Source organism: Mastomys coucha, unplaced genomic scaffold (genome assembly GCF_008632895.1).
Source record: "Mastomys coucha isolate ucsf_1 unplaced genomic scaffold, UCSF_Mcou_1 pScaffold4, whole genome shotgun sequence".
NCBI classification, from domain to species: domain Eukaryota; kingdom Metazoa; phylum Chordata; class Mammalia; order Rodentia; family Muridae; genus Mastomys; species Mastomys coucha.
In genome coordinates this window covers 35,518,576-35,540,890 of record NW_022196910.1, presented here as the reverse complement: position 1 = coordinate 35,540,890, position 22,315 = coordinate 35,518,576, and the positions used below count along the sequence as shown (strand labels likewise).

Here is a 22,315-nt window from a genome sequence, read left to right as displayed (position 1 = left end):
ACCAGGGATGTCCCATGTACTCTAGTAGTAATAAGGGTCACAGACATCAATGCTGATGACCCCTGGAGCTGCATAGCCACAGACCCAGCCGCAGCTCTCAGTGGTAGCTAGGGCTGGGACAGGTTGTGGTTTGGTCTATTGCTATCTATTGGAATGCTAAATTCTATACCTCAAGGTCTAGGAGGAGTAACTTCTCCCATTTAAAAGCTTTTGTTGTGCAAACCTTGTTCCTTGCTTTAAAACTATTGGTTAAATAAAATTGGCTACGGCCAGTTACTGGAGGGATTAGAGGTAGGTGGGTCTGGAGGCCTGGTGGGAGGAGGAGGGACAAGAGAAAGAGAAAGAAAATGGAGGAGAAGCTTCCCTGAGGAGAGATGGACTGAGCACACAGCCAGGAGAGACAGCAAGTATCAGGGGCACACTGCTGGGGAGGTAGACTGGCCTGCAGTTAAAAGAGTAGATTAGGGGTGACCCCCCAGTAATTGTCAAAGCCAAATAAAATAATCATAGTCTCATTTATTTGTAAACTAGTCGGGGATTAGTTTAATTTGTTTATACTACGAATTGGCTACAATAGGGACCTCACCAGGTGGCAGGGCTGGCCACTCACAACAGGCTACTCCTCTCCACCCTTGAATCTCCAGTTCCACCTCTCTTCATAATGCCCAAAATGCTTCATTTCTCTTTCTTCTCCATCTGTCCACCACACACTCTCACATTGTGGTAGCTCCTGCTGCACACTGGCCACGTGGTTGACAGGCCCCTGGGTGACAGGCCCCTGGGTGACATGCTCTGACAAGTGGGTGCCTACAGCCCACCCGTGGTGTGCATCAGAGGGCAGGTCTGTGAGTGGCATGACTGTCTGCAGATCTGTTTTCCTCCTCCTGTGCTGCGCTGTGGTGGTAGGCTGCTCCACCCTGACCTGAGGGGTGGAGGGCAAGTCTGCCGACCACACCAAGTGGCGTGGAAGAATATAGGTCTGTCTATCTTCCTCCTCCCGTGCTGCACTCACTGCCTGGATTTGATTTTTAGTTGTCTTAGGCATAAGGCAGCTTTGGTGAACAAGCAAGGCTTCAAGCTAGAAAGAACAAAGGACGGCCAACCATCAGCTCTGCTCCTGACCAGTATAAGACCACCACCACCAAGGTGTCTCTGCTCACTGTGAGGGGGGAATCACCGATACTCTTGATCCTTGCTGCTCAGCATCCTGAAGTGTTATAGACTACAGAGACCAAGAGCTTGGTGCCATCAGAATTTACTTCTGCAACAACAGAGGGATGGGTCCCTCTGTCACCATCTTCCTTAGCATCATGGCTACAGCCACTATTGTCAACACTCACTTTTGCATGCCTCTCTGCAAACAGCACTCTAACCTTGCAGCTGGCCCACTGCATTAGGATTTGCCTTTCAGTAGGGCCCGTGGTCCCACACTCCTGGTGTCTGTGTCCACCACTACTGCCTGTACAAATGCCTGCAGCTTAGACAGCCCAGGCAATGATGACTATAACAGAAAACCAATCATATGGAGGCTACACTGATGACCAAAGCCAAGGCATCTCTCTAAAAATGACCCCTAAATTCATATAAAGGAAAACATCTTCCTCTGGAAAACTTACTACATAAAATTGAAAGGAGACAGCATAGCAGCTGCACAGGCAACATAGGATCATGGGAGGCACAAAAAAACGTGGAGTATAGAGAGAATCTTGTACACTGTGTGGAAGCATCACCTGTCAATCAAGCTGTCGGCCTATTAGCTTAAGCAGGAACAAAGAGGTGGGAGTTCCAGCAGGGAGAGAGGATTCTGGGATTGAGTGGGGTGTAGAAATAGATTCACCTCAAATGCTGATGGAGACCGAGAAGAGGAAACCAGCCATGTGGCACTCATAGAATAAATGGATTAAATAAGTTATGAGTTGGCTGGGGAACAAGCCCAAGCTCAGGGCCTAGGCATTTATTCATGAACTAATTCAGTCTCAGAGTTGTTATTTTGGAGAACTAAGAGTCTGGGTTGAATAGCTAATGGTTACAAGGAAACATGTATCTGATAGAACAACTGAATAAGCCTAGAACAGCAGTTCTCAACCTGTGGGCCATAATCCTTTGAGGTCGAATGACCCTTTCAGGAGTTACATTTCAGATATCTTACTATCAGACATTTACATTATGATTGATAATAGTAGCAAAATTACAGTTCTGGAGTAGCAAAGAAATAATTTTATGGTTGTGTGTTTGTGTGTGTTTGTGTGGTGGTGGTGGTGGTGGTGGTGGTTGGTCACCACAACATGAGGAACTGTATCAAAGTGTTGCAGCAGTAGGAAGGTTGAAAACCACTGTTCCAGAAGAAAATCTCAACATGAAAGAAATCTACTAAGTTCTTGAAAAGGAATTCAAAATAATGATCCCAAGGAAATCAAGTGAGATACAACAGAGTGTAAGTAACAAATAACTGAATAAATGAAGGACATATCCATGACATCAATGAAAAACCCAACAGAAATAAGAAACAAGCAGAAGTGGAGTCATGATATTATTCAATCAACAAAGGAGTCACAAGACAGAAGAAAGGCGTAAGTGTGGAAAAAGGATGAGTGAGATAAAGGACGGAACAAAAAGGGAACTAGAGACAAAGAGGCAAGCATGGGCATAAACAAAATGAACTATATATATGCATGAAACTATCAAAGAGCTTTGATCAATAAAAAAAGAAAAAGAAAAAAATGCATAATAGGCACCTAAGAATATACTATTCTACTTGGGGCTGGAGAGATGGCACAGTGGTTAAGAGCACCAGCTGCTCTTCCAGAGGTCCTGAGTTCAATTCCCAGCAACTACATGGTGGCTCACAACCATCTGTAATGGGACCCGATGCTCTCTTCTCGTGTGTCTGAAGACAGCTACAGTGTACTCATATACATTAAATAACATAAAAAATTTTTTTAAAAAGTGTACTACTCAGTGTAAGAACAAACTCGTGTCCCTTGTGGAGAAATGAAAGATACATTAGGTAAAAGGCACGGTAAGCTGGTACACAGGTTGATCTCAGTGATGACAGGATCAGTGATCGCTAGCCTCTAGGAAGGGGAAGGGATAGGAAGGTTGCATAATGTGTATACAAATATAGTCGCACAAGGTACATTTGCTATGGCGTTCCTGATCACAGTGTGGGAATTTAGTCCACAATGGTTTATGATATACTTCAGTATGAGTGCAGAGATTCCTAAGCAGGCAGATGATAAACATAAGAGATGGATACTCTAATGGCTCTGATTTGATCATTACACTATACACACGCAGTGAATTATTACATGACCCTATAAATATGAACAAATAAACATCAATTAAAAACAACAAAACCAAGAAGTTTCACTGATTAAGCTGTAAGACCCTTCAATGTTAGGAATGTCAATACATAAATAAAACCCTATGTGAAGACAAAGAGTGATTACTGAAAATTAAATCAGCCCTTCGGCCCCCATACATACTAGATGAGAAAGAGAGGTCGCCATGATCATGCAGGGCCATGTTACTTGATTTTGTTGCCAAATTTAGCTCTTTATCCTAAAACAGAATTCTTTCCAACCTACTGTAGGCCGGATATGCACAATGGAAAGTATCCAGAATAAAAAACTGTTTCATGAACTCCAAAAAGTTTGTGATGTTCTAGTTAGGAATGTTAACATAAACCTAAGATCCAACGAGAAAACTGTCTGCTCTTGGCCACAGAGATATTAAGTATGATGGTCAGTAAAGGGAAAATAAAAAAGCAATATTATTGTAGATAAATACCACCCTTTACTGGAAGTTTCTTCCCTTCTGGGAATTTTCACATCTGTGGAAAGACGAGAGGGCGCTGCTGTGTTCAGGAAAATAACACCGTTATTCTAAAGCTATCATAAGAATGAGATTGGCAGCATTAAGAGATTATAGTCAGAGGAATTTCCCACTAATACAGACATTTTAAAGCTCAGCAATGAGATGAAATACAAGACTCATGGGTAAAATCCTTGAAACAATGGGTATCAAACATTCAGAGGTGTTAGACAGATCATGACCTTCCTAAGTAGCCAGTAAGTACAGGACTGGCCTCCACACTCCTAGCCTTTCATGACCCTGCTGTGCTCCACAACCTGCTGTATGAACTCCTCCCCTTCTTTTAAATACAAGCATACACAATTCAAATTCAAAACCAGCACCAAGCTCTTTATTAAAACTGAGACACATACTTACCGTAAGAAACAGGGACGACTTTTTACAATTCATTTTTATTTTATGTGTCTTGGTGTTTTTACCTGCTTCTCTGTCTGTGTGAGGGTGTTGGATCCCCTGGAACTGCAGTTACAGACATTTAGATGCTGGGAATTGAGCCTGGGTCCTAAGGAAGAGCAGTCAGTGCTCTTAACCACCGAGCTATCTCTCCAGCCCCACAGGGAGGATCTTAAAAAGGAATCGCTTTTCTCTAAAGGACCACAGCCCCATCTCAAAAGACTGATTGTCTCTCCATATCATTTTTTTCATTCAAAGGTTTTCTTAGCTCGTCCCTGCCCAGCTTCTTCTATCCCCTGCTTACACGGTGACTGATGGTGCAGGGAGGGGGAGGTGAGCTAACAGGACACCACTAAGATCGACTTATCCCCGCATCTCTTCTATACTCTGAAATGTATACATTTAAGAGTATTTGTCCCCAGGCGGGGCGACCAGCTCAGTGGTTAAGAGCACTTGTTTCTCTTGTAGGGGACCCAGATTTGGCTCCCAGCATCCACATGGTGGCTCACAATCATCCAACTCCAGTTCTGTGGGGTCACATGCCCTCTCCTGACCTTTGCTGGCACCAGGAGTGCATGTGGTCGTACGTGTGCACAGGCATACACAAAATAATAATTTTAAATCTTAAAAAAGGGGGGGTTAGCTGGGCACTGGTGACACACACCTTTAATCCCAGCACTTGGAAGGCAGAGGCAGGCAGATTTCTGAGTTCGAGACCAGCTTGGTCTCCAGAGTGAGTTCCAAGACAGCCAGGGTTACACAGAGAAACCCTGTCTTGAAAAACCAAAAAAAAAAAAAAAAAAAAAAAAAGGGGTGGTGGTGGTGAGGGGTTTGCTCAGAGTATCTCAAATCAAATGCATTTATATAGAAGTCTTCCCACACAAACAAAGGCATAGATTTAGTTTATTAAGGCATGCGCCCAGAGGTAAACCTCCTAGACTACAGTGTATGATTGTGGAAACCAGCGCATGATACAAAACCATTCAACACAAACAGAAGGATTATAGAGAAAATGGAGCTCAGGACATAATCTCAAAAACCACTTTCAGGAACATATTAAATGTGGGGAAAAGAACCGAAGAGAAACATTACAACAGTGCTAAATATGCTAAAGATTCAAGAAATACATCAATATGGCATTTTATTATAGAACGGTGACGAATGTTTATGGAAGCTGAAATTACAAGAATTACATGTAGCTCATGATTCACTGTGGAGTATGAGGAGGAGGAGGAAGAGGAGGAATGGAAGCTACACCACCCACAGGGAAAGCAAGCTGCTGTTCACACTGAGCTGGCTGACAGAAGTAGGCAGTATCTACCTGACTGTGCTCTGTATGTTCCTCTGTAACGGAAAGTGGGGGCCACTTTATAGGCACATAGAATATGAATTCTGAGGAAGGCTAAGTTTGCCTTCTAATGTATCAATAGGATGAATTTCCTCTCCACAGCAGGCTTTAACTTACATCAGAGGGGCTGACTCTAAAGAGAATGGTGGCCTTTAAGAACAATCCTGGTCACACTTTCCTCAAGTTAAAAAAGCAACTGTGGCTTCCCAAACCAGAGGCAGTGGGGTGTTCTGTGTACTCCTGTGCTGGGTGTGTTGAAGAGACAGAGATGATGCACCTGAGAGCAGCCATAGTTTATCGGACTGAAAATTAAGTTGCAGACACTCATGCTACACCGAGGAGCTGAGGGGATGTATAACTAACAGCACATCTATAGCCATCTGTACGAGATGAAAAGCCATTTATAAAATGAATCAGCAATAAAAATGATAGCAGTAGTATTTGGTTTAGATGATAGGATTATGTTTTATTAATACCAATTTTCTGCACTTGTCACATTTTCATTAAGAAATACACACTGCTTTAAAAGGCAGGAAAAGAGGGCCTATAGGATGGCTCAGTAGGCAAACCCTCTCATTATACATGCCTGCAAGTGGAGTTTCATCTTGGTGTCCCATGAAAGGTGGAAGGGAAATCATTCTGCAAAGTAGCTCATACTGTGATGCTGCACGTGCCTAGCCACCTGACTTTAAACCTTGGAACCCAAATAATGGTGGAAGGATAACCAACTCTCCCACCCTCTCCAAGTCCTTCCAGACTTAGCTTCTCTTTCTCCAAAGTTTAACCAATGTACTGGAAACCTCACCAAGTAAACACTCCACTCACTGACAGAATTCCATACCAGGAAAAGAAAATGCTTGCTGGGGATCCATCTTTCCTAAACTGAGTATCAGAAATGTCACAGTGCTCATCTCCAAATGGATGGAATTAAAAATCAAAAGTAGTATGTGTGGGGCTTTTTAGAGGAACAAGGGTTCCCTGAACTGTAGAAGCGGTGCATGGCCAGCCTGGTGCTTCACAGAGCTAAAACCCTGCATTCTTGACATTTGTAATTAGTGAGAGAGAAGTGCACACGGGGCCAGAGACTTGAAACCCCTAGAGACTTTTCAGAGTTATTGCCATCAGTGTGTCTGTACAAGTCATTTAGTTTATAGAAAGTCATGTCTGACGTGTGATACCAATGTTTTATCTCTTAGGCCATTCCTCATTTCTGTCATCCCCATTTGTCAAGAGACACCCTTGTCAAGAAACACCAGTTCTCTGATCATTGCTACAACTTGCTGACAGATTAGGGAGAGTAATGAACTGTTGACAGACTGTGAAAGATAACCCCGGGAGATAAAGAATGGATCATTTCAGATATGAGTCTTGGCTTGGTATGGAGCTTCTTAGACTACATTAAAATAGAGTCATTACAAGTCAATAAAAGAACTATTACTAATTTAAATTTCAGTATTTACTCATTTAAGCAGGGTTTCCCTATTAGCTTAGGCTAGCCTCAAATTCACCATTTCCCTGGTCCGCTCAGGTGCTTTGGCTATTGAAAAGTGTGCTTAGTAATAATAAACAGGACTACATTTTTGAAAGCTGAACAGTAATGAGACTTCTGCTCTTGGCTACAAAAATAACTGTGTAAGCAAGCAGAGGAACATATCACAAAGAAAACAATGGTTTTTAGACTTTAAAAATAAAAATAACACGGGCTGGAGAGATAGCTCAGTGGGTTAAGAACACCCACTGCTCTTCCAGAGGACCTGAGTTCAATTCTTAGCAACCACATCGTGGCTCACAAACATCTGTAATGGGGTCTGGTGCTCTCTTCTGGTGTGTCTGAAGAGAGCAATGGTGGTGTACTCATATGCATTAAATAAATAAATAAATAAATAAATAAATAAATAAATAATTCTTTTAAAAAATAAAAAACACACACCATGGGAAACAGCTTCTTATTAATTTTGACAAAATGGCAACTTTGTAACAGCTTTGGAGAGGAGGACAGTTAATTTTTGTTACTGTTGTGTGTATGTATGTGTGTTGTGCATGTGCACACAGGCCTAAGTGCAGTGACCACAGAGGGTGAGGGAGCCAGCAGCAGTTGGGAGCTGCCTGACGGGGTGCTAGGAATTCAACTCTAACCCTCTGTAAAAGCAATCCTCATTCTAAACTGCTGGGCCGTCTCTCTAGCCCCCCTGGTGAAAATGTATTTCAAAACAAAATTAAACATACAAACCATAAGTGTTCCCTCCTTTAATTCAATTCAAAAAACACAAATATAAATTGTGGTTTATAATTTAAATTTTGACTAGAATTAAGTTTAACATAGTTGATAGATTATCAAATTTTATCTTTGTTTTCCAAACAACAAAAAACCAATGGCAATTTTTTTTTTTATTTGAAAATATGTCACAGGGCTATGGTGCGACACGACTTTAATCCTAGAACTTGGGAGGCAGAGGCAGGCAGATTTCAGTGAGTTCAAGGCAAGCCTGGTCTACATACAGTTCCAGGACATCCTGGGCAGAAACAAGCTGTGGCTGACAGGCGCTGCAACTCTGTCTACGAGGGAATTTCTTTCTCTTTTCTTTCTTTTTTTTTTTTTAAAGTTTTTTTTTTTTAAGATTTATGTAAGTATGTATTTTATACATATGGATGTTCTGTCTGCATATATGCACACCAGAAGATCCCACAGGAGTACAGTCAAATGGGACTAGAGTCAGAGACCGTTATGAGCCACCATGGTGGGAATTGAACTCAGGATATCTGGAAAAGCAGCCAGTGTTCTAACTGCTGGGCCATCTCTCCAGTCCCAGGAATTTCTTTTTTAAGAATGCAATACTAAGGTTTTGAAGGTTTTTTTTTTGCTTTTGACAAATGACATGAAGCAGCTCTAGCTAGTTAAGTCCGCTTGGGACAGGCACTATCCTCGAGCCTGCAAGTTACAACACAAAGATTCTTACCTTTTGTATCTGCCTGGAACTGTTCTCGATGGGTCCTGTAAGGCAAAACAGGAGACATCAGCTGTGCATGCGTGTCAGTACACAGCTACAGCCTGCAGGGAGGCAGAACAGGGCCTGCCCGGGAGCTACGGGGAGCAACTGTGCTTGCTCTTAGCAGGGAACATCCCCAAGGAAACAAAAGAACCTGTATCTGGCTTTTCAGCCCAAACCAACCGTATTTTAAAGTTTAATGCTGAAATATTTTGGTTATGAGCTTAGCCCTTAATGGCTGAGCCATCCCTCTAGCCAGAAGCCTAGAAAAGCATTCAAAAAACACATTACCTACCTATCTTTCTTCCTCCCTTCCTCCCTCCCTCCCTTTTTCAGTTAAGAGTTTCACATCTACAAGGCTGGCTTGGGATCACCTAGGGACCTTGCACTTGCAAGGCCTTGATCTACTGGTCTTTCTGTGTCCACCTCTGAGTGTTGGGATTATTTATGCGCACCACCATATAAACCCTGATTCTGGCAGGGGACAGATCTCAGGGACTGGAGAATGTTAGGCAAGCACTCTGTCAGCTTCTTAGGCACCTCTCCAACCTGACACTCATTACAGGCTTAACACTATCTCTCTGTCTTTTATTATGTTCTCATTAAAGCAAAACAAAATGGAACAAAACCAAAACACCCCCCCACACACACACACACAAAAGGGACTGTCCTGGTGGTACACACCTGTAACCTCAGCATCAGAAGGCTGAGTCAGGAGGATCTCTGTGAGTTTGAAACCAGGCAAGATTACATGAAGAGAGCCTGCTTCAAAAAAAAAAAAAAAAAACCAAAAATGAACTAACAGTGGGGCTGGAAAGGTGGCTCAGTTCAGAGCACTGGCTACTCCTGCAGGTCCGGAGTCCAAATCCCAGCACCCAAACGGCAGCTCACAACTATCCATATAATCCCAGTTCCTGGGGAGTGGACGCCTTTTTCTGGCCTCAGTTGGCACTTAAATGCACACATACACATACATAAATAAAATTAAAAATTAAAAAAAAACTATAATGCACAGCATACACACAGAAATTAATTTTTTCCTTTTTTTAGACAGGGTTTCTCTGTGTAGCCCTGGCTGTCCTGGAACTCACTCTGTAGACCAGGCTGGCCTCGAATTCAGAAATCTACTTGCCTCTGCCTCTGAAGTGCTGGGATTAAAGGCATTGGCCACCACCGCCCAGCAGAAATTAACTATTTTTAAAGGCTATAGCTAAAAAATAAGGCATAAGAAAAGTACATACTACAATGACCCTCAGCTGCAAAAAATAAAAAAGAGGAGACAGATTTCTGAAGGTTAATATTAACTACTAAGGTGGACAATTACCGTGCAAATAAGTAGGCAGGAACTGTGATAAGTCTGGGCCGCAAATACATCAAACTTAAGTGATGGGCCCCTTTAAATCTGATAACAGTGCTAAGTCTAAGGGAGATTATATAATTCAAGAATCCTGGTCAGTTAAAATAAAAGAATGAGCTCACTTCTACAGCAAACACTGAAGACTGACTGTGACTAATGACCCAGCATAGCGACCTGGGCGACAGTCCAGCCCACCGTCAGGAGGAAGAGCTAAGCCACCTTCCAACCTCCCAACAAGACGGGCCACTGTGCGGTCGAGACTCTAGGCTCAGGTTTCTCGCAGTGCCCTAACAGGAAGCTGCAGCAACGCCCATTGTATTGTGGGATTACATGACAGAAGTGAACAGAGCAACTCACACAATGTATAAAGTTGGTGGGCTATAAAATTCATATCAACTTCTCCCATATGCACTAACTACTCCCAATAAATTCTCATGAAAACATCATAAACTACCGAAAGATAAGGCCTTATCTCACTGTCTCATTTTTTTACTCCTTCTTTTTTCTTCTTCTTTTTCCCCCCAGTAGAACCGTCTCAAAGGGCACACAGTTTATTAGGCAGCAGCTGGGAAATCATCGGTTAGACTTGGCCACACACCCCAGTTCATCTTTCTCCTTGATGGCATAGGAGTTGGAGGAACCCTTGTTTCTTAAGCTTGTCCCTGCTCCCCGAATCTAGAGGAATCACTTTCCTAGCAAGCTGATGATGACAGGAAAGAAAAATAGAACCAACTGTAACAATAAGACCCCAAGCCCTTAGGAAGTTACTAGGGGTAAAAATAAGCAGGTGGCATGACCTTGGAGTGTCTGGGAGGGCCTGAGCCCAGGAACAGAACTCGGAGCTGCTTCTGCAGACGTCCCCTGTGGTGGCTAATGCAACGTCAACTTGCCTTGCCTTGGTGTCACTGCTGTTTATGCAGAGAGAACAGCAAAACCTTGGCCAACAAGTGTTTAGGACATTCCTTTTCCCTCTGTTATTAAAAAAGCATCGTCTAAAATGAAGGCCAGCCTTTGCTTTTATGAAGTAATTAAGTAAAATAGACTATTTATAAAAGCATGCTTATCTCCTAAGGGGAAACAACCCAGGAAAGAACAGATTTGCAAACTCTAGCTACGCATGTGAGCACAACACCATTCTTTTATAAGGGGGTTGTGGGGGGAGGTTCATGGTTCCTCCACATAAGATTGGGATTCTACATAAATATAAACTCCTTCCTTCCAATTCCTAACTAGAAATGCCATGACCATGACCATAAAAGATTCCCAAGTAGAGGCGCCAACTCACTTTATAATGAGGGACCTCAGTTAATAACTACTAGTGACTACTGCTAAACTTGACAAGCATACTCTATATGTGAACTAACCTTCCTGGGCTTGTATGTCTCTGATCACATTTATTCCCATCTGCTTACATACCATGGGACCTCAACCGCCTCTGCTTCTGAGGGCCGTGTTCATGAGATTTCTTTAACTGACCGTTTACGTTCCAAAAAAGCAAGGGTTTTAACTTACACAAACGGTTTGTGCTTTGCCAACATCTTTGCAGCACTGCACAGATATCTCCCCCTCCGTGAAGCACTGTACACTATACCCTTGCAGGGGAGATTACGTCAGGAAAAGTAGACTTGAGATCTGTTGTGTAAGAGACCTGGGATTTCCAAAGGATTTCATTACATAGTTCTTGGGACTTCCAAAACCAGGATCAAGTTCAGCCCTACTCGCTACCAGTAGTTTTAGTGGAGACGTTCTTGGCTTTTTTTACATGCTCGAGCTTCCTAAACAGGGCAAACCCAAAATGTTGGTCATGTCATCAATTCACTTTTAAAATCTTCAAACGGGTTAGGAATGGGAACGGTCAGGAAAAGGCTACCGAGCACTCTCAGACTGAGGGAGAGTCCCAGGCAACCCTGTTTTCAGTCGCAGCATGCGATTTTGAATTAGAGTCCTCTGCTCTGCCCTGGGACACACGACGGTGGTGGTGGGGGCACTGGAATAAAAAAAAAAATGAGGCTTGAATCTGAGTGACATGGTCTTTCAGTGGACCTTGTTCTTAGAAAACAGCAAAGTATTCAAGAAACAGTAGTAGAAGAAGAATGCTTGCTGTGTGTCCTTGTGACTTTTCAGTGAGCTGAGACTGTTTGGGAGTAAAAATTACTAATGTCCACTCAGGAGATGACGCTGAGGACAAACAGGTAAATCCTGCAAGTGACTTAGGTGTTATGCAGCAGGGTTCTTTAATCTTGGAAATGCTGTGTGTGTTTTCAATACAAAAGCTTTTCTCTGTGAATCTATTCAAAGAAAAGAATTCAAAACAAATGACTTAATACATACAGTTGTCATACTGTTACTTATGAGAGTAAAAGATTTTAACCACTAATGATTATCATTAATGGCTAATTTATGCTAAGAAAATTCTCTGCTACTGAAACAGGGTTGCTGTACTGTTTGTTAGCTTGCTTTAAGGCAGGCTTCTAACAATCTGTATGGAGACTGGCCCTCAATCTCCAGTGTGCTAAGATTACCAACGCGTGCAACCACTCTTGACTTGAAATTTTTGAGTAACAACAACAAAAAAAGTTTACACTATAACATCTACAAAGGTTATTTCAGAAATATGAAAACTCCAAACACAAGCTGGGTGGTGCTGACCCACACCTCTAATCCCAGCACTTGGGAGGCAGAGGAAAGTGGATCTTTGAATTCTAGGTCAGACTAGCCTACAGAATGAGTCCCAGGACAGCCAGGGCTACACAGAGAAAATCTGTGGAGGGAGGAAAAGAGGGAAGGAAGGGCAGAGGGAGGGAAGGAGGGAGAAAGAAGGAGGAGGAGGAGGAGGAAGAGGAGTAGAAGAGAAGAGAACAGAAGAATCCAAACAATGCACAATGATAGGATTTTATCATATTTGTGCAAAGTAATGTGTTCAAGGTTTCAAGCTTTGCTAATACTGCATTGTTTTTAACAGAAAAAAAGATAAACAACCTCAGAGTAATCAAAAATGAAATATTCTGCATCTGTGAAAAATAATGCAGATGCCCCTTAATGGACTATTGCTGAAGTCTGTCTACAGTATCAGTTGAAAAAGTGTGATACAAATAGCCCTGACAGAATACTGCAAGCACAATAGTGTTAAGTGGCCTTTGATTAATGAGACAAATACCTGACAACCCCAGAAGCAGTCGACTTAAATTCATACCTTGTAGAAGTTTGGGCCCCTGGTGGGCAGACTCCATTGCTAGTGGCCTGTGGGGAAGCAGAGCTTCATGGGCATAGCTGCTTACTTCAAAGTAGTCGAAGTCATGGCTCCTTTTGGACTAGAAACTATGTTTCACTAATGCTATTAAATCATGTATCTACCAACAGAACAATCCTTTGATGACGTCAGAGTCACAACTTAACACTGCTGTGGGACCAAGCCTCTAGCATGCATGCTGGTTTTGAAGAACGCTTCATATCCAAAAAGAGGCCAATGGATGGATGGATGGATGGATGGATGGATGGATGGATGGATGGATGGATGGATAGATGGACAGATGAACAGATAGAGACAGCTTTCATTTGTAGGTTAGTTCTGAAACTACATGTAGAAAAGAAATACTGATTGCTTCTAGGAAAGCATCTTGGTAGCTGACAAATTTTAAACCATACATTGTTGTTATGCCTTTTAAATTTGGGCCATGTGATTATATTTTTTAATTCATAGATCTAAGATTTAATTTAAGATCTAAGAGTTCATAGAAAACAGCAGACCATAAAGGAATTTATCAACCACATCTTGCACCTTTTTAATGTTCTATTATTTTCTAAATTTAATTTGATCAGAAAATTTTTACTTAAAAAGCAAGCATAGCCATGTCTAAAAGCTGTATGAAGACATTATCTAAAAGTAAGAAAGCGTTTCAATCTTCATTTTCTATTGCCATCATATGAATTACATTAAAAAAAATTTAAACCAGAAATAAAATATTCTAACCACTCACAAAGCACACTGCCAAGCCAAACCCAGACTGCATTTGCAGTCTTTGTTTCAAAAGACCTGTTTCCCTGAGTGGCTCAGATCTGTAGGCGATGCTAAGGTGTGGCCTTTCTCTCTATTGAAATAAAACAAGCACTCTCTTCCCTTCTCGCTCTTTTCTCGCCCACATCTCTCCTGTAGATGTTGGAGCTGTAATTACCCTTTAGGAGTAATAGGGACAGCACATTAAGACTGTAGCTCAGAGAGCTATGGGGACAGAGCATTTTCAGTTCCCACTGGCACCTCTGACGAGGTGATTAGGGAGGCCCGTGGAGAGGACTTAGCTTCACTCTCAGGCTAAGCAAACAGCCTGGCAAAATACTTTTGAAGCCAAGGTCACCAGCAAGCGACCAACCTTTAATCCCAATTACTAACAAAACAAACAGACAGACAGAAATTGAAGAAACAAAGAGCATGCCTGGGAAGAGCTCAGAAGAGTTAAATGAAGACAGATGTGTCAGAGCAGCAAGCTCTGTGAGGGCCATCTCAGCTAGAAGTCCATGTTAGCGTGTACACAGTGGAAATAACTAGACTGCAGCAGACAGAGCCTTTTCCTACAGAGAGAAATCAGCCTCTGTCTCTACACTGTCTGAGGTGATGTTAGTATGCCTTCCTTCTTAAATTGTCCAGAGTAGAAGCAGGAGGACTGAAACCAGGTCTAGACTTTCAATTAGAATGGCGTATTTTCTCCATCACCCCACAGTAAGCTAACCCTGCCCAAACTTCGTGTGGGAAGTCATCATTGAAAGAGGAATCTGGCTTCATTTCAATTTTATTAAACAAAGTACAGAGGTATTTTAGATTATGACTAGCCACAAACAGTTGAGAACAACAGCGCTGTTAGCATTAGAACAGGGCTCTATTTTCCACAGAGCCATGGTGGTCATCCTTCACAGTCACAGCAACTTGGAGGACTGAGGGGGAAAGGTGAACCCCATCACTCTATGAATCTCTGTGTCAAGTAACTTGAGCCTTGGGGAAAAGAGAGACATCCGCACCTGTGTTTCCTAACCACCTCAAAATAGTCTGCCTTCCTCTGTCAAATGCCTTCATAATGGTGCAAAATAGCAAATAGGAGTGTGTGGGGGTGTGTATGTGTGGTGGTCTGAATAGGAATGGCTACCACAGACTCATTTGTGAATGCTTGGCCCATAGGTTGTGGCACTATTAGGAAGTGTGGCCTTATTGAAGTAGGTGTGGCCTTGCTGGAGGAAGTGTGTCACTGTGGGGGATTGTGTTGTCTCCTATGCTCAAGCTACATCCAGGGTGGCACACAGTCTCCTGCTGCTGCCTTAGGATCAGGATGTAGAACTCTCAGCTCCTTCCTCAGCACCATGTCTGCCTCCACAACACCATGGTTTCTGCCAAGATGATAATGGACTAAACCTCTGAAGCTATAAGCCAGCCCCAATTAAATGTTTGCCTTTATAAGAGTGGCCGGGGCCATGGTGTCCCTTCACAGCAATAAAAACTCTAACTAAGACAGTAAGTATTTAATCTTTTCATCAGTTAAGACTGAAATGTCTTATAGAGTCATATAATAATAATATTATTTTAAAAAATCAAGCCTAGGGGCTGAAGACGTGGCTCAATTGGTGAACTGCTTGCCTACCAAGACTAACGGCCTAGGTCCATTTACCAGCACAGCAAAAGCTGGGCATGGTGCGGCATGCCAGCAGACCTAGTGATCAGCTGTCAGAGGAAGGAAGATCGAAGGTTCAAGGTCATCCTTGCTACATGGGGATGGAGGGGAGGGGAGGAGAAAGGAGGGGAGGAAAGCGAAGGAAAGGAGAGACTGGAACTCTGAGAGGACATGGTGACCTTGGGATACAGTCCGTGATGACTGGAGGATCACGACTTTGAGGCCAACCTGGGGGTACATGGTAAGTTCAAGGTCAGCCTAGGCTATGTAGCAAGACTTTGTTCTCAAAACTGAAAAACCTGGGTGTGGTGGTGCATGCTTATAATCCCAGTGCTAGGGAGGCAGAGACAGGTGGGTCCCTGAGGCTGACCAGCTAGTCTACTGGGCAAATACCAGGACACTGAAAAGACAGTCTCAAACAGAAGTGGACGTTAGCTGAGGAATGGCATCTGAGGTGAGTTATAAGTCTTCTGGCCTGGGCAGGATCACACAAGTGTGGGGAGAGAAACAGAGGGGTTGGGGAGAGAGGAAGGAGAGGGAGGGCGGGGGAAGCAGGGAAAGTGAGTGGAAGGGTAGGTAGGCAGACTTAAAACATCACAAAAATATCAAGACTGCAACAACTTATACCAATAATATTTCAAAACACACTTAACATAACTGGTTCCCGAGATAGGAGACACATTTAGGACAGTGGAGTCTCCCCTCAGAAGCATGTAAAAAATATTCTATGGAGTTATTTGTTTCATAAGTGCATGACACTGTTCTCTGCACTGCACTATGTATATATAATACTATATCACATCTCAACAGCTGGCTGGAGAAACCAGGCCACCTTTTTACTCTCCATGCAGTTATGATCCAAAAGTCAGCCTAGGACAGAACAGGACACTCAGCTCAACCATCTAATTCTTACTTTCTAGTATAACAAGAAAGTTACCATTTTTATTGGTTATTTTTTACAACTGATGTTACCTACACCAGTCAGCCAGCCAGCCAGCCAGCCAGTCAATAGTCTTTCCTTAGGGATGAAGAACCAAACAATGATCAAGTCAGTAAGGATTTGGCTAGCAGGATACCAGTGGATAAACCCTAAGGACATGATTGAGTCAGCCTGATGCTCCCAAAATGAGACTGGAAAGAGGATCAAGAGCAACTTAAACAGCCTGGCTTTCTGGTGGTTCTCAATGCTCACCTGGGGCAGGTAGGATGTGCTTGGATCTGGGAGGGTCGCAGCTTCATTCTGGATGGTGTTCTGCTGTGTGATAGCATCCTCTCGCTTCCGTTCCTTCTGTCCTGCTTCATCATCTTCATACTCGTCTAAGCACTGAGAGAAAGAACAGTCTCCGTCTCATTCCCCGCGTAAGTAACAGGATGAATACTTTAACCATATGTAAAAACACATCTGCTAGCCTTAAAAGAGACCTGCTCGTGCTCAGAAACGGTTCTTCTCAGCATACATATATTCCATTCCTAAAAGTTAAATTTTCTGCGGAAAAACCAACCTGGAGCAACATATCTCTTCTCAAAGGTCTAATTACAAATGACAAGTCTCAAGGATATGGGTCATTCATTCCCTATCACTCATTCAACATGGAAAACCAGTGGAATGCTCACACAGGACTGATTGAGCTGAGGCTCAGTGGACCAGCCAGCAAGAACTTTCGTGACAGAAACAATGATTCTGTGCTACCATAACAGCAATGAATGTGAACAGCTAAGCCTGGAGACCAGTGGGTTCTGCTATGACCCACAGGTTAACCTGGAAGCGGGGTAAAATTTAGGCCCCACAGTGCACGGGGCAAGGACTTAAAAAGGCAGACAGTCTGATCTCCAAGAAACACAGGCAATAAATAAAGTTGAGAAGTCTGAGCAGAAAGCTGTTCTAGGACTTGGAACATCAATCCATGACTGAAATTTGGGAAGGTGTGGAGGGCTGGAGAGGAGCTTGGGAATAGCAATTAAGTCCAAAAAACCAGGAACGGAACAAAAATGGAAAGACTAGGTAACAAAATAGATAACTTGAGTTCAGAAAATAAAACATAAATCCTAGGTAAAGAAAAAACATCATCAACAAAAGAAACTCAGTAAGTGACACAAAATTTCCCATCAGTCCTAATGAGGAAAAGACTCTTAGAGAGTTTAAGGGTGAAAAGCTTTTCTTAAACCAACAGAGACTATCATGGTTAGTGACAAAACCAGCAAGATTCAAGAGTAAAACCAGACTCAGGATAGCGAAGTCCTCCAGCATGGTGGTTCTGGAAGCGCTGGGTGACACACCAGCTCAGAAGACTTCAGGGCCCCAGTGTGAGAAAGGAAGCCACCGTCGCCATTTTATCTATGATTATTTTTCAACTGTAAGTTAAGAATATTTATCACTTAAGTTCCTTAATATGAGGATTAAATACTTTCTCGATACAACAGCAATGTACTCTGAAGCAATGCTAACCCTTCAAAGAACAGCTGAGGCTAGGGAGCAAGAGGGAGAAATCCAGGGAGAGGGCCGGATGGTGTTGGTCCATCCCTTCAAACCTAGCATTCAGGAGGCAGAGGCAGGTGGATTTCTATGAGTTTGAGGCCAGCCTGGCCTACAAAGCAAGTTCCAGGACAGCCAGGGCTACATAGAAAAACCATATCTTGAAAAAAAAAAAAAGAAAAGAAAAGAAAAGAAAAAGAAATACAGGGAGAATGAAGTAGTCTCACTGTGGTCTTCTGCTCTGTGAGCATCTACTAGGCTCATCCCCCAGATCTAAACAGCAAAAGTCTCTGAGCACTGATATGTCATATACCATTGGGAGCTTAAAGTCAGACTCCTATGTCACAAGTGTGCACAGATAGAAAGCCAATGTTGAGTCAGGGGCAGGTTGCCATGAGCCCTCTGAACACTGGATGTGCTTTTATCTGTGTTTATTTCTATCTACTGAGACCCAGGACCTCAGCTACCTTTTCGTTTGTGCCACCCCCTCTCTTAGTAACTGAAGAACACTCCCATCCCACCCACCTCCACTAGCAAGTTAAAAACAAAAGCGAAGAATCCAGTACATGCTCAATAATGCGTCACCAACATGAGACAAATTGAGAAATTACATTACTAGGTAATGTAATCTGCACTGAAACTCTTCATGGTCTCCCAAGGCCCATCTTTTTACCCAGTGCCTGGGCACCTATTCCATCGTGCATGGCATCTCTGTAGGAGAACGCACCTTACATTATAGGCTTGCTGGCTGCCAGGATAGCTTTGGGGTCAGAATGGCACATAGGACCTACAAGAAATCCTCTTCTGGGCCTCTGTGTACAACCATGCACCAAAAACCCTAACCCTAACCCTAACCCTAACCCTAACCCTAACCTTAACCCTAACCCTATAAAATGTCACTCGAATTTGAACCACCTTCTCTACCCCTGAAGTCCCATGACTCTGTGACAAGTATTTCAGCCATGGTCAATGTGTCCTGTCATCAGATTTCAGGGCGAAACTCAAGCAAGTCCTCTGAACAACAATTTTCTATGATAAGAAAACTCTATTGCATGTTTCAAAAAAAAATAATAAACTTGAATTGGGTAGCTTTTAGACAACAAGATGGCATCTTCCCCTAATTATTAAATAATCAGCCACGAATTCTCTCCCACAGGGTTCTCTCCCAGCAGGCGATGGGAGCCCTGCTTGACGCTGTGCTTCTGTGGCTTCTTCACTTGCAGCACAAATCCTGGCCACTGAAAAACACAGACTGTGACTACAGACACTTCATCTCCTGTCTCTGTGTGTGACTAAAAGCTACACAGATAGCTCTCTCTATCCATTTTTGGGTATATCTGTAACTCTCATGGCTCTTAAATATGTTAACAATTTCCATCCCCCAATACTTTTTTTTTTTTTTTCTGAGACAGGGTTTCTCTGTGTAGCCCTGGCTGTCCTGGAACTTACTCTGTAGACCAGGCTGGCCTCGAACTCAGAAATCTGCCTGCCTCTGCCTCCCAAGTACTGGGATTAAAGGCGTGCACCACCACCGCCCGGCTCCATCCCCCAAATTTTATAGAAGGCTAGCTGATGACAACAACGATGACTGTTAACTCTTCTTACTACACACTAGTACTATTTTACCTTTCTCTACACACTTTAGGAAAGTAATTGTTTTAATGAGCCTCAGTCAGCAGGGTAGAATTCTCTCACACTGTATTGGCTTTAGGAACCTCTTTACACACCTTCATTTTCTTAGCCAATATCTTCTCCATTTGTTATTCACATTCTGAGCATCTAAGAGGCTCTCTTTGTATAATGTAAAGACAGGAATCTTTGTGTATGGTAAGATCTATACCAGTTTACTTTCCCACTGTGATTAACTCCCACATTCTCTCTTGTGGTTTTATGCTAAGGCTGTCAACTTAAAGATCTAGTCAGTCACATGCTTCCTAAGTTTTGCTATCATACTCATAAATTAAATTTATTATATGAGCTTGGAATGTACTGGTTTCTTTTTTTCAATAATAACAAATTGTTCTGCTACGACTAATCCAGAGTGGTGATACTGGTAGCAGGCTGTATGAGCAATGGTGCCCACAAGAGCCCAGCATACTTCAAATTCACCCAGGGTATTTACCAATTCAAAGTGATATCTTCAAGAAGGGTGTGGGGGAACATGTCTTTAAACCAAGGACCTTGGGAGGCCGAGGCAGGTGGATCTCTGTAGCAAGTTCAAAGGTAGCTTGGTCTACAGAGTGAGTTCTAGGACAGCCAGAGGTGCATAGTTAAACCCTGTCTTTAAAACACACACACACACACACACACACACACACACACACACAAGCCCAAACCACAACACTGTCTTTATGATATATTTTTATGTGGGTATGTTTTTCACTTTCTATTGTTTCACTGATCTCTCTTTATTAATATGCAAGGGATACTGTTCTTATCATTGTGAGTTAATGGCATCTAGTAACACCTGCCAGTTCCAGATTTTTTTTAAATAATTATTTTATTAGGAGTATGTATATTTTATTTATATGAGACACACAAGAAGAGGGCTCAGATCCCATTATAGATGGTTGTGAGCCACCATGTGGTTGCTGGGAATTGAACTCAGGACAACTGGAAGAGCAACCAGTCCTCTTAACCGCTGAGCCATCTCTCCAGCCCCCTTCCAGTCCCATTCTTTATTATGCATTGCTAAATCTTCTCCAGCCAATGTACTTTTCCTGTTTGGATGCCTTGGTATCTTTCAATGAATGTATGTATAAATTATTCAGAGAAAATTCTGGATAACACTTTTTAGGTTATAACCTTGTAAAATGGGGACCATATCAGTACCTACAAAAGAGGGTTACAGCTCTACAGGTTATTGGTGATTGAAACTAAGAATATCAAAGTTTGGGTCATGGATAGACTCACAGCACATACAGACTGAGAACAGAAACAGTAAGACGGCACAGTAACAACACAGCTCTACACTTCACTAACATACGTGGAAAGCTTTAACGTTGGAGAACTGAGGGAGGGGCACACCGGTGTGGCAATACTGATAGGACACAATGTAAGCAGAGGGACCCAAGGGACATAAGAAAGGTGAGAAACACCTTGTTTGAAAGCTCTCAAGACGAATCCGAATTGATTAACTTAAGACAATCCAGGCACATAAGGCAAAGGGCTCTAGCAGTAGTCTCTATCATCTACAAATGACAAGCCCTTCTGAGCTAAACAGAAACAGAATAAGGTTAGCATATGTGGGAAGCTTAGGATAAATCCTGGAAGAAAGATGAAGATGAATTAAATAAAAATGTGGAAGAATTTCCAAACAAGTCCTAAAGGTCTGGAACAGGAAGACATCCCCTAAGATTTCAAAGGCACTGATTTATAGTAGTTCTAATTAGCTGTTACTAATTAAAATTATATTAGTGCTAGGAGTGCAATTTTCCTTTGAAAATGGTTCATATTCATATTTTCAGCAAGCTTGCTTGTTTATTTGTTTACTGTCTGCTCATTTTTGAGACAGGATCTTGCTTTGTAGCCCAGGCTAGCAAGCCTCCTGCTTCAGCCTCCCGAGGGCTGGTTATCACAGAAAAGCACTCTCAGGCCCGACTGCCTTCTTATGTTTTGGAATGTGGAGGAAGCTCAGTGCAGATCTTTTCACTGTTCAGACAAGTTACTCGGAAGCAAGTCTTGACAGGCAGGACATTAAGTATGCAATTATAACTGAACATGCTTTTGTTAATGGCATCTTCCAGCAACACCTGACTTTTACCCCACTGGCATTTCTAAGTTACTAAATGCAGTCGTGATTCTAGAACAGTGATGATTTTAGGTGAAGCCTCTTTCTTCAGTGTTACATACTTCATACGCTCCATGTTAATACCCATGGCAAACCTTCCAACCTGACAGACTTGTCTCAGTGCTTTCCAGTTTGGAGGTAAGTGACCTTGGGTATTTTCAACCCCAAAATTCTTCAACAGGCAGAGAGGAAAGCATAGTAGGTGCTGCCCTAAGGAAAGGGACATCTTAGTAAGACACTAAGGAACATGCAAACTGCATATGTATCTCTGACAGCTTTTAACACCCACACTGGAAAGTCAACTTCAGACTTCCACAAAGATGGATGCACTGCCAAAGGAGTAGGCTCAGGGCCATCACAGAGAGCAAAGGACCTAAAAGTGCATTTAGCTTGCTAGACACTACTCTGAACTTCCTAATAAACTGGACACGACACCTAAC

General features: G+C 42.6%; 1 protein-coding gene across 1 annotated transcript in view; it reads right to left on the bottom strand.

The window, feature by feature from the left end:
• Pawr (pro-apoptotic WT1 regulator) overlaps positions 1 to 22,315 on the bottom strand; it is an 81,672-nt gene that overhangs the window by 11,869 nt on the left and 47,488 nt on the right. The window contains exons 3-4 of the mRNA XM_031349456.1: positions 16,805 to 16,936; positions 8,572 to 8,606 (exon numbers count right to left, since the gene is read on the bottom strand). Coding sequence (XP_031205316.1) covers positions 8,572 to 8,606; positions 16,805 to 16,936 — 167 coding nt within the window. The remainder of the gene's footprint in view (positions 1 to 8,571; positions 8,607 to 16,804; positions 16,937 to 22,315) is intronic.